This window comes from Somniosus microcephalus, chromosome 2, assembly GCF_052327205.1.
Source record: "Somniosus microcephalus isolate GS21.2 chromosome 2, FLI_Smic_1.0, whole genome shotgun sequence".
In the NCBI taxonomy this organism is placed as follows: Eukaryota; Metazoa; Chordata; class Chondrichthyes; order Squaliformes; family Somniosidae; genus Somniosus; species Somniosus microcephalus.
Genome location: NC_140988.1, coordinates 226,397,111 through 226,409,620, shown reverse-complemented (window position 1 = coordinate 226,409,620; position 12,510 = coordinate 226,397,111). Strand labels below are relative to the sequence as shown.

At 47.6% G+C, this 12,510-nt stretch overlaps 1 protein-coding gene across 2 annotated transcripts in view; it reads right to left on the bottom strand.

Moving 5' to 3' along the window:
- Positions 1-7,707: 7,707 nt before the first annotated feature.
- LOC147123241 (gamma-aminobutyric acid receptor subunit beta-1-like) overlaps positions 7,708-12,510 on the bottom strand; it is a 779,888-nt gene continuing 775,085 nt past the window's right edge. For both annotated transcript variants that reach the window (XM_085969663.1, XM_085969672.1), the window contains one exon: positions 7,708-10,745. In XM_085969663.1, coding sequence (XP_085825789.1) covers positions 10,398-10,745 — 348 coding nt within the window. In that variant the 3' untranslated portion in view covers positions 7,708-10,397. The remainder of the gene's footprint in view (positions 10,746-12,510) is intronic.

The window sequence follows — 12,510 nt, the reverse complement described above, 5'->3', positions numbered from 1 at the left end:
CCAACATGTTGGCATCTAACCATCGCCCCTTGACATTCAACAGCATTACCATCACCGAATCCCTCACCATCAATATTCTGGGGGTCACCATTGACCAGAAACTTAACTGGACCAGCCACATAAATACTGTGGCAACAAGAGCAGGTCAGTGGCTGGATATTCTGCGGCGAGTGTCTCACCTCCTGACTCCCCAAAGCCTTTCCACCATCTACAAGGCACAAGTAAGATGTGTGATGGAATACTCTCCACTTGCCTGGATGAGTGCAGCTCCAACAACAACATTCAAGAAGCTCGACACCATCCAAGACAAAGCCACCCGCTTGTTTGGCACCCCATTTACCACCTTAAACATCCACTCCCACTACCACTGGTGTACCACTGCACTGCAGCAACTCGCCAAGGCTTCTTCGGCAGCACCTCCCAAATCCACATCCTCCACCACCTAGAAGGACAAGGGCAGAAGGCGCATGGGAACACCACCACCTCCAAGTTCCCCTCCAAGTTACACACCATTTTCACTTGGAAATATATCGCCATTCCTTCATCATCACTGGGTCAAAATCCTGGAGCTCCCTACCTAACAGCACCGTGGGAGTACCTTCACTACACGGACTGCAGCGGTTCAAGAAGGTGGCTCACCACCACCTCCTCAAGGGCAATTAGGGATGGGCAATACAACACAGTCTTTGATTCTTTTTAAATATTATTTATGAGTAATTTAAAATAGAATCACAAAGTAGTTGACATCCCAATCAGGGTTATTATCTAGTTGATATTCTGAATCCATGGCAGCACACCATTTAACCTTGCACCCAACTGCTAAGTGACAGAAGGTTTTGCTTCAACACCCCAATCTTTGAAATTCAGAGAAGGTGATGATCCCAACTGGGCCAGTCGCCTCCCGTCAAGCTTTTTAATTTTTAAAATTTTAAAATAATATATAGAGGGGGAAAAATTGAGTCATGCCCCCTTTAGCGCCCTGAAAAAATTAGCACCCCTGCGACTGAAATTGAGTGGTAGCGCCCCAAGAGGGAAGCGCCCCGCCTCCCTCTTGGGGCTCTGCGAGGGAATATCGCAGCGCTACATACCGCAGTATTGCAGGCCTTCCTCCCCTTCTTAAAGGGGAGGGGCCTTGCGCAGCGTGACCTGGGGCGCAGCTGGACCCCCAGGGATCGGGAGTGCCGACAAAAGAGCCCCACACTCAAGAGAAGTGCCGGGCTCATGGAACGCAGGCGGCACTCCGCAGGGGGGGTGGCGGGGGGGCGGGATTGTGCTCAGGAGGCCAGGGGCAGCAGTGGAGGCAGGTGCTAGCAGGCGGCCAGCAACAAAAATGGCAGCCCGGCACCTTGCTTTTAAATAACGCTGCCCCGGCCACAGGTAGGCCCCCCTGACTCCGTTGGACATAGCGTCCGGCAGTAAGTCGGGGCGCTACCGAAGATTGCGGCCGGGGCGCGAACAGGGCGCTGCGCACAGTGATGATGTCATCGCCGGCGGCGCAGCGCCGCGGGGCGCTAATCGTTACCACCGCTGCTAACCTCCCGCTGAATTTCGCAGGAGGCATTGGCAGCGCCGCTCCCAGGTGCTAGTTACTTTGCGCCCCGTTAGTGCCCTCTTAGGGCACTAACAGGAGGTGCAAAGCAAACAAATTTTTCCCCCCACACAGCATTAAATGTGGCTGTTATGTCTGACATTTGGTGATAGGTACTCGATTGCCTTGGCCTGAGCACGTGGAGTTTGATAGTGCTGTGATCATTGTATTGTGTATAGGTATTCGATTGCTTGTGCCTGGACGTGTGTGTGTGTGGCAGCCATATTAAAAGCAGCATGAACTGAACTCACTGACGGTCTCTGGATTATCTTTGCAAACGCAACATTTGGCGACAAGGATGGCTGAAATCTCTCTTCCACCACCTCCTCCCTTCCTTGCACTACCCGGTGAGCCCCCGATCCCATGGGTTCGCTGGTTACAGTCCTTTGAAACCTACCTCATTGCTCTTGGACTAGAAACTGTGAGTACGGCTCGGAAAAAGGCACTGTTATCCCATTGCTTGGGAGCGGAGGGCCAGCGAGTTCTTGGGACATTATGCACAGCAGACTCAATCCAAACATATGATGAGGCTGTGGCTCTGTTAAGCACACACTTCTCTGCCCCACAAAGTGCCCTCCTACGGCGATTCATTTTTAGACAGCGTCACCAACTCCTCGGCGAGTCAGTGCATCAATACGTGGCTAATTTGAGGGGGTTAGCTAACTCGTGCAAGTTCGGTGCATTACAAGATGAGATGGTGCGTGATCAACTAATAGAGCACACAAACAACGTGAGAGTGCGTGAAAGACTGTTACTCGAGTCCGACGATCTGTCGTTGTCACAGTCAACATTGCCTTTCAATGATGTGCGGGTTAGGTTGATTGGCTATGATAAATTGACCCTTAGTGTTAGGGGGATTAAATACGTGGGGTTACAGGGATAGGGTGGGATATGTGTTGGTGTAGGGGTTACGGGGATCGGGTGGGATATGTGTCGGTGCAGGCTCGATGGGCCGAAATGGCCTCTATCTGCACTGTGGGGATTCTGTGATGTGGAGTCTGCAGCCGAATGTGCAGCGAAACTAGCACACACACCCAGTGACAGCGCCCTCGGCCCCGACAGCTCTGACACAGTAATGCTCGCGCGACGGCAGCAACGTGCGCTACCGCAGCAACAATGTGGAAACTGCGGATCTCGTTCACATGCTACCAGAGCGCAGAATTGCCCCGCGCGTGGCCAAGCCTGTCGCAATTGTGGAAAACAAAATCACTTTGCCAATGTCTGCCGCTCTGCCCCGGTTGCTACAAATGAACACTCTCAGTCCTCAAGCACTATAATTCACAACGTGAGCTCTGGGCCAGTAGTGGCTTTCAAATCATGCACAATTAACCTGAATGATGTGTGCATCCCGCTGTTGTTGGATACCGGTGCCAACGTCTCACTGCTGAATGTGGACACATTCAAACGCTTTTTCAGCTCCCTGCCACTCTCTGCGCCCTCCACTACCCTTTGCGGGTATGGTAATTCGAAAATTGGACTAGTGGGCTCAGTCAACCTCACAGTACGCTATGGAACAAAAGTTTTGCCAGATTTTTGTTTTCATGTGGCACGCCAAGGAGCTAACCTGATGGGACCGGATCTTTTCACTGACCTGGGTTTTTCTCTCTTGGACACCGGCGGGTCTGCAATTCTGCACGTCGCCTCACCGTGGCGCCAAACATGGCCAGCACTCTTCGAGGGTCTGGACTGCCTGACTCCCTTCACCCACCAGGCCATGGTTGACTCCACCATTACCCCTGTCATTCAGCCACTGCGCCGCATCCCGCTTGCTCTTCGTGACGGGGTCACAGCTGAACTAAAGCAGCTACTGGAAGCCGGCATCATCGAACCAGTTGATGCCTCCCCATGGGTCTCCAACCTGGTGGTCGCAACGAAAAAGTCAGGTGGTCTACGCGTCTGTGTCGATCTTCGAGCAGTGAATAAGGCCGTAATCCCTGACAAGTAACCACTGCCCATGTCAGAGGAACTCACAGCGCAGTTCTATGGTTTCATCCTGTTCTCGAAACTGGACCTTCGACAGGGCTATCTACAGGTTCCCCTCCACCCCAGCAGCAGGGACCTCACTGCTTTTGTGACACATGCTGGCATCTTTTGGTACACCAGGATGCCATTTGGACTTAGCTCTGCACCCAGCTGCTTCCAAAAGGTGATAGCCTCTGTGCTCGCGGGCATTCCTGGGGTGGCCATCTACCTGGATGACATCGTCGTGCATGGGCCCTCGACTTCCACTCACGACGAACGCCTTCACAGAGTTTTCACAGCTCTAGCAAAACACAAGCTCACACTGAATGGCGAAAAGTATGTCTTTGCTGTTTCAGAGATCGAATTTGTGGGGTTTCGGTTGTCGGCTGACGGTATATCCCCACTCCAGCCAAACGTGGATGCCATTCACAGCATCCCAGAACCCAGCTCTGCAGCACAGGTTGCCTCCTTCCTTGGCATGACAGGGTACTACCTGAAGTTTTTGCCCCAGTACTCAGCCACCACAGCCCCACTGCGCCAGCTCCTGCGAAAGGATGAGCCCTGGGTGTGGTCACAAGCCTGTACGGAAGCTATTCGCCTCCTCAAATCGCAGCTCACGTCGCCTCCAGTGTTGGCTCACTTTGACGTCGCCAGCCCCACCCTTGTCACCTGCGACGCGTCCGCTGCAGCTGTGGGGGCGGTGTTATCGCAGATACAGAATGGAGTGGAGAAACCAATCGCCTTTGCCTCCCGAGCCCTTAGCCCCACCGAACAGAAGTACTCAGTAGGCGAGCGTGAGGCACTGGCGTGCGTCTGGGCATGTGAGCGGTGGCACCTGTACACGTATGTTCGTGCCTTCACCCTGCGAACCGATCACCAGGCTCTCACTGTCCTGCTGTCGACATCCGGCACAGGCCACAGACCACTGCGTCTACACCGCTGGTCTGACCGCCTCCGCCAATACAATTTCAGTCTCCAGTTCACACCAGGACGTGACAATGTTGTTGCAGATCTGCTCTCCCGCACTGTCTCTGCCCCAGCCCCACTCGTCGGGTCTGAACAAGTGGAACAGGATATTGTCCAGATACTGCACACACCTCTCCAAACCACAGTCTCTCTCCAGGAGCTCAAAGAGGCCTCTGAACAGGATCCGGCCCTCTCCCATCTGTGCACCTTCATCAGAGATGGCTGGCCTCGCAAGGTGCCTGAGGAACTGTCTGCCTACTCCAGAGTTAAAGAGGAGCTCTCCTGCTGCAATGACTCCTGTGTTGCACGTGGGCTCTGCACTGTGGTCCCAAGTGCCCTTCGTGTGCGTGTTTTATCCATGGCGCATGAGGGCCACTTGGGCATAGTGAAGCTCAAACAACGATGCCGAGACCTAGTGTGGTGGCCAGGTATCGACAGGGAAATCGAGGCCCTGGTCAAGGACTGTGCAGCCTGCCTTGTAAGTGGCAAGACTGGCCACCAAGCTCCCCCACCCCTGCAACCCCTTGCCTGACCCGCTCAGCCCTGGGAGCACCTGCAGCTGGACGTCTGCGGGGAGATCCATGGTGTCCCCCACCATCAACGGTTCCTAGTGGTGACCTATGACCTGCACTCAAAATGGCCAGAGGTCACTGACGTGGGCTCCGTCACCTCTCGGGTCATCATTGATATCCTTGAGTCCCTCTTCTCCCACTGGGGGCATCCAAAGGCCATCACCACAGACAATGGCCCCCAAATGGTCTCTTCAGAACTCTCCTCTTACCTTGAGAGCAAGGGCATCCGTCACATTCGCACAGCGTACTACCACCCCGAGTCAAATGGGGGGGTGGAGCATTTTAACCAGACACTGAAAAATGGCCTCAGAGCACACCTATCCCAGGGGTGTGCGTTTGACAAGGCCCTCCTCCACACACTGCTGCACTACAGAGCCTCCCAGCATTCCACTACAAGGGTCTCACCCGCATCCCTCATGCTAGGCCGTGAGCTCAAGCCGCCCCTTGGCAGGCTCCGCCCCTCGCTAGCTCAGTGCCCTGCTTCACCGGCTCAAGCCACAGTTGCTAGACAGCAGGAGAAGATGAAACTCCGCTTCGACCTGTCGAAGAGGGCCAAGGCGCCCAACATCTCAGTCTCCGATTGGGCCAGAGTCCGCAGGCCTCACCGCAATAATAAGATGGCGTCATTCTGGTCCTCCCCTCTCCAAATCAGCCGCCAACTTGGACCAGCCACTTTCTGCCTCACTGACGGCTCTCGGTGGCATGCCAGCTGCCTTCGGAATGTGCCAGCACCCCCTGATGCGGGATTATACGGACCTAACCCCCAAGCCTTACCCCCAGAGTGGCGGGATGCACATGTGGCTCAGCCAGCCAACCCTCAAGCAGATGTTGTGCCTCAGCCTGCTCCTCACCAGTCCACACCTCGGCCTGTTCGTACACGTTCTCGCCCTGGCCACCTACAGGACTTTGTCACTACATTTCATGTTTGAAATTCTGTGAGGGGGGAGGAAATGTTATGTCTGACATTTGGTGATAGGTACTCGATTGCCTTGGCCTGAGCACATGGAGTTTGATAGTGCTGTTATTGTATTGTGTATAGGTATTCGATTGCTTGTGCCTGAAAGTGTGTGTGGCAGCCATATTAAAAGCAGCATGAACTGAACTCACTGACGGTCTCTGGATTATCTTTGCAAACGCAACAGTGGCTGTATTTTTTCAGTCAAATATTCATAGATAATGCTATTTATCTTATTTTGGTGTATTCCTTCACCCCATTATATAATAGTACCTTATATTACAAGTTAAATACTATTTAAACCAAATGTCACTTTCTGATAATGAATTGTTCATTATCACTTGGTAAAATTGTAGTGATTATGTCACAATTACTAAAACTTGTGTTAAACTCCTCACATATTAGTGGTATGGAACAGAATTGGGGTAATGTTCAACTTCTCTGCCTGGATGGTAACCCGCCGTGGTGGAGATGGCTACCTGGCCTTTATAGAACCCGTCTGATTTTTGCTCGATTGATTTAATTGGAAATGGGAAGACTTCTACAACAGTGGGATGATCCACTGCGCCAGGTTATCGCCCAAGCGGTTAAGTGGAAAATTACCCCTAGTAACTGTCAGAGTCCATCATTACAGCACAAAGATGCACACTGTCTCAATAAAGGCACCCCACAGTTTATATTAACATAATTACCCCACAGTAATCTTAACTCACGGTTCAGGTGATAGTTATAAATAGGGCATGCTCCACTCGCACGGTTTAGGATGTAATCTCAACCCTTTGTTAAGAGAGTACCACATTGAAATCATGCCTGGGTATTCACTGGGATATATGTCATTTGTAAAGAGATTGCATCTGTCTTCACAATCACTGTGCAGATGAGAGAACGATTCAAGATCAAGTCTACAAAGAATTCAATTTTCTTATTATATCACCAAACTAAAGGAGTGAAACTAGAACTTATTCCTGATTTCCTATTGCAAGATGTAATGAAGTTCCAATTGGCATGGCGTTTACTGTAATATATTGCTTAAATCTAGGTTTTAGAGTTTTCCATTTAATGTATTTAATATAATCTGAAGATTAAATTAATTGAATTTATTAAGATTTGACTGAGTGAAACTCTTTTTTAACAAAGACTCAGATTTTGATCCCATAGGAACCCTTCTCTAACTTGGTGGGTGAGGGTTTGACAGATTTTGTTTTACACACAAACTGTACAAATTTTTGGAATTAATCAAATTTGCAACCTTTGGATAACAATGCACAGATATCATGTAAAGTACAGACGCAGAAGCCAAAAACTACCTCTGTGGCCAAAATGTACAACCAGATGTATAAAGCATAAGCCGAAAGGGAATTCAGTGTTTAAAATATATCTACAAAATTTACACCCGTGTTGGCTGTGGTATAAAAATTTGCTGCTTGAAAGTGTTTCACTAGCAGTTTACATGTGAATATTTCTGAGGGTCAGAAAACTTAGTGTCGCAGTCAAATTATGTCTTATAGTGTATGACACATTAAGTTGTTCTGTACCATTGTACTAAATGATATTAAACCTGTACTAAGAGGATTGAACTTTAGTGATTTTCACTGCAATTTATACAACAGTATATAACAGCACTAACTGCACTCCATGAAGTATGGCTGGCACTGTAAGTCAGCTATGACACATCTGTATCTACCACCATTTCTGACTGATATTGCCTCACTCTGAGTGCAGGATATGATCTAACTTCTCAGTCTGAAACACAATGGATGTACTTTCTGCTGGAATGTCTAAGAGTACTTGGCACATTAGTTTTCAATGTATGTTTTGCAGTCATTAAATGATTATAAAAAATTTCTACGTAGTAAATTGTAGAATTGTATGCTTTAGTGTTCCTCATGTGTGTGACTTAATAAGCAATTAAGGCACTATATTCAGCCATATACAGGATAAATACACTTATAAAATCTGCTTGTTCTTTACTGCATAGCCTGTGAATAATCATTACAAATATGGTTGAATTTAAAGCTTTGGTACATGGAACAAGGCATGGATTAGAATTCTGCTTTTTCGCCTCTGTAAACTAGATTAAAATGTAATGAGGGAGATAGAAGGGGATGCTGTTCTCTATTTGCTATTCATAATAAAATTATAAATGTGTGAATAAAGAATGCATTTATGATTGAATTACAAATAGTGAACTGAAGAAATCCCTGTGAATCTCACTCTTACAGGTGTTAAGGTCTCTGGGTGAACTTAATTTGGGAGCATCCACGGTATAAAATTGATGATTAATTCAACAGTCTCACTTGGAAAGGCTATAGGAATAGAAATGGAAAAAAATTTGAGACACAAAAATGTCAAACTTGTGCAGCAGAAAGGGATGAGCGAGTTCTATGTTTGTGGTTTAGATACATTTTAAGGTAAGAAGACCTCTACATTGTAACAAATACATGCTACAACTATCTGTAAGTTAACTATGAAGTCCATAGATCCATAAAATGTTCCATTCAATTACATTGCTAACTCTCACGTCGACAAGCAGGTATGTACTGAAGATAACCTGTGTGGAAAATACCATAAAAATGTATTTATATGAAGACATGGAGAGCAATTCTATCTATTAAAACAAAAAAGGCTAAAAAAAAACAAAAACAGAATATCTTATCTCAAATAACAGAAAATGTGTCAAGAGAATGGGAGTTGATTCTGTTTGTTCAAAACCCAGACCAAAGAAAATCTAAAGATAGAAAGCCAGCAGACTTGGGGGGGATATAAAAGGGAAAATGATTTAATCAAAAAGGGCCTGGCTGATGCTATGGATTAGCAAACCAGGAACATGGCAAACTGATGGCATGAAAATCTTCTCTTTCTGTTGCTTGTGACAGCTCTATGCGAAATGAGTTCGGGCAATCTCAATCTGTTTATTAATGGATGCAGGACAACATTGCAACACAGATTTTCTCACAATATGGCTTGCCTTTTGCGGAATCCTTTCGATGGCCTAATTTTAAACGGGTGGGAATGGGGTTGGGTTATGGTTGGGTTGCTCAATCCCAATAGATTGACCCTGCCCCCTACCATCCCCAACCCTTTCCCACCCAGTTAATACATTTGGCATGGAAACTACTGTTGCCGATATTAGCAGAGAAGTGCTTGGTGCCTTCGTACAACATTCCTTTGCCCATTTTTTTGTAGTGGTGTTAATTCATTTAAAATAAAGTGGTCAACACCGTGTAAAATAATGGGCAGAGGAATGTCATACAAAGGCATCAAGCATTCCCCAGCTAATACTTACAATAGTAATGACCAGGTGTATATATCTATGATGATGATTTGGCCTTGTTTATGCCTGTATCTGTAAATGGGGGAGGGGTGGGGGCTAATGAGGATATGCTCACATACTATTTGAAGGTATAGGGGAAAAAATTTGGGGGCGCTAATGTCGCCGGGGCGCTAAAACTAGCACCCTGAAAAAGTTACCACCCCTCTGCTGTAAATTCAGTAGTAATGCCCCAAGCAGGAGGCGGAGCACTACTGGAAAGCACTCCAGATCCTGCTTGGAGCACTACTGCTGAATTTTGCGGTGCTACGTACTGCCGCGCACAGTCTCCTCCCCCCTCCCCTGATTGAAGGGGAGGGGTCTAGCGCTGTGCGCACTGGGGCCCTGCCGGACCACCGGGGAGCGGGGTGCCATGAAAACAATCGGACTGTCACCTTGCATACAAAAGTGAAAGGGGGCAGGTGCTGGCAGTCGGCCAAAATAAAATGGCCGCCCGACACCTGCCCTTTAACTTGTGCCGCTGCCGCTGCCAAACCGCTCCCTGATCCTGTCGCACATATCATGCGGTGATAGGTCAGGGGCGCAAGGGAAGTTTGCGGCCGGGGCGCAAGTGGGGCGCTGCGCACAGTGATGACATCATTGCCGCCGGCGCAGCGGCACAGGGTGCTACTGACTACCGTCGCCACTAACCTCCCGCTGAATTTCGCAGGAGGCATTAGTGGTGCCGCGCCCGGGTGCTAGGGGCTTTGCGCTAACGAGAGCCGCAAACCAACCCAATGTTTCCCCTATAGAATCACTTGTTTCCTAGTTAGAAACACTTGTCTCATTTTTAAAGCAGAAGATACTGGATGGCTATCACTAGGAGTTAAGTATTGAACTACAATGATTTATTTTAAAGCCAAACCATTCAGAGTGATCAGACACAAGTTCATTGACAAACACAATTATGTATTTAATCCCCAAAACAAGATTAGGGCTGAATATCTTACCTTGAGGTTGTTGCTATATTGCTATTACAGTCCTTTAAGGGTTAATAAAAGAAAACAAAAAGGAATTCTACCGGTACTGTACATAACGTTTGAGCTAGTGCACATAGTAGAGCCAGTAAACCAAGTTAAAAAACCCAAATGTGACAGGAAAGACCACCCGTGACCACCTGTCTATGGCGCTCACGTCAGCCAAATCTGGGATTTTAATTTTCAGTTGTGATGTTCGTCGCCGTAAACGTCCCTTTTTCTGAACCATGTGACTTTCTAATGTGCTTCTACCATAGCCATCCCTGCTTGTAGCTGGCCTTCTGTACTGGATGCTGGCACTGTCATAAGAAAACATGGTCGCTCTTGGATCATTGATACTTGTCAACACCTCGGAAGCCATGACTTCATTCCTAATTTCAAAAGTTGTTAGGAGAATATTTCCATGGGCGTCCACCTGTGTTGAAAAGAGAAATATTTTGAGAAACAGAGAAGTATATTGATTTATGCAATGCAATCTAGAGCTAATGTTACTGCTTGTGGAGAAACAGGTGCTCTTCCCAAACTGAAGAGCAATTAAGTGTCATTCCTGTGTGTAACCCATGCCATCTTGATTTAACACGTGACTCCCTATATGCACCTTGTAACTCTGCCCTTATAACTTGCAAGGGCCTGGAAATTCCAGTTGGGCTGCTGTGTTGCCAGAGGTGCGGTGGGGCGCGTGTTCAGCCCACCAGTCTGCTCTGGCATTGACTCTGTCCAAAATGCTGGGGTGGGGTCATAGCATCTGTTCCATTTATGGCATTCCCCAGGTGTTCACCCCGTGGGACTCTGGAAATTTGGAATGGCACCTTACTTCCCTGCTGAGGAGGGGGCTGGGGCGGATTAGTCTGGCTAAAGTTGCAAAGAAAAACTTTCATCCTGAGGTACTGCTTGCTGTTATCACTTTCCGAGAGCAGTGTTGTCCAATACATAGCCACTAGCCACATGTGGCTATTTGGGAATTCCCCAGATGTGGCGATTGCATTTTTGATTAGTAAATAAAAAATCCGTAATAGACGATGTTGTTGTGCATGTGATCTCATTTGCACGGTGTATGCTTGTGTGTTTTAACCTTTTATGTGTTTGTGGGTAAAATGGTAAGATGAAAAGCAGAGTTTGCGAGTGCTTTTTGACCATTGTGAATGCTTTACTTCCTTGATTACTGAATGGTGGTAGATGCTCGGTCAGTAAATATATATTTGTGCAGTACATTTAGCTCCATTGTGTGAGTGTATTAAGGTGTTTTCTACTAAAATTAGCGCATGCGGCTAAAACAGTGCCATCGTAGCCACACCTGTGGCTAGTCAGCGATTTCTAATCGGACAACACGGCGATCGACAGCCATTGGGAAATTACAGTGCTGTACTGCAAGTACACCTGCATTATGACATATGTTGGCTGTACGTTGGGGGGAATTGGTAGGATTTCTAGCTGGTCAGGTCATCCTGCCAGTCCTTTTACAGTGATATCATGACGGAGACGGGGGTTGGAGCAATCAGATGAACACCTGCCTCTCTCCCATTCAAAATCTGCATCTGGGCCTGAAAGGATATGGTAGCCTACTAGTTATAAGAACATAAGAAATAGGAGCAGGAGTAGGCCTGCTCTGCCATTCAATAAGATCATGGCTGATCTTTTACCTCAACTCCACTTTCCTGCACTATCCCCATATCCCTTGATTCTCTTAATATCCAAAAATCTATCGATTTCTGTCTTGAATATACTCAATGACTGAGCCTCCACAGCCCCCTGGGGTAGAAAATTCCAAAGATTCACCACCCTCTGAGTGAAGAAGTTTCTCCTCATCTCAGTCTTAAATGGTTGACCCCTTATTCTGAGACTGTGACCCCTGGTTCTAGACTCCCCAGCCAGGGGAAACATCTACCCTGTCAAGCCCTGTAAGAATTTTGTATGTTTCAATGAGATCAACTCTCATTCTTCTAAACTCTAGAGAATATAGGCCTAGTCAACTCAATCTCTCCTCTGGGGACAATCCCCCCATCCCAGGAATCAGTCTGGTGAACTTTCGTTTCACTCCCTCTATGGCAAGTATATCCTTCCTTAGGTAAGGAGACCAAAACTGTACACAATACTCCAGGTGTGGTCTCACCAGGACCCTATATAATTGCAGTAAGATGTCTTAACTCTTATACTCAAATCCTCTTGTAATAAAGGCCAAC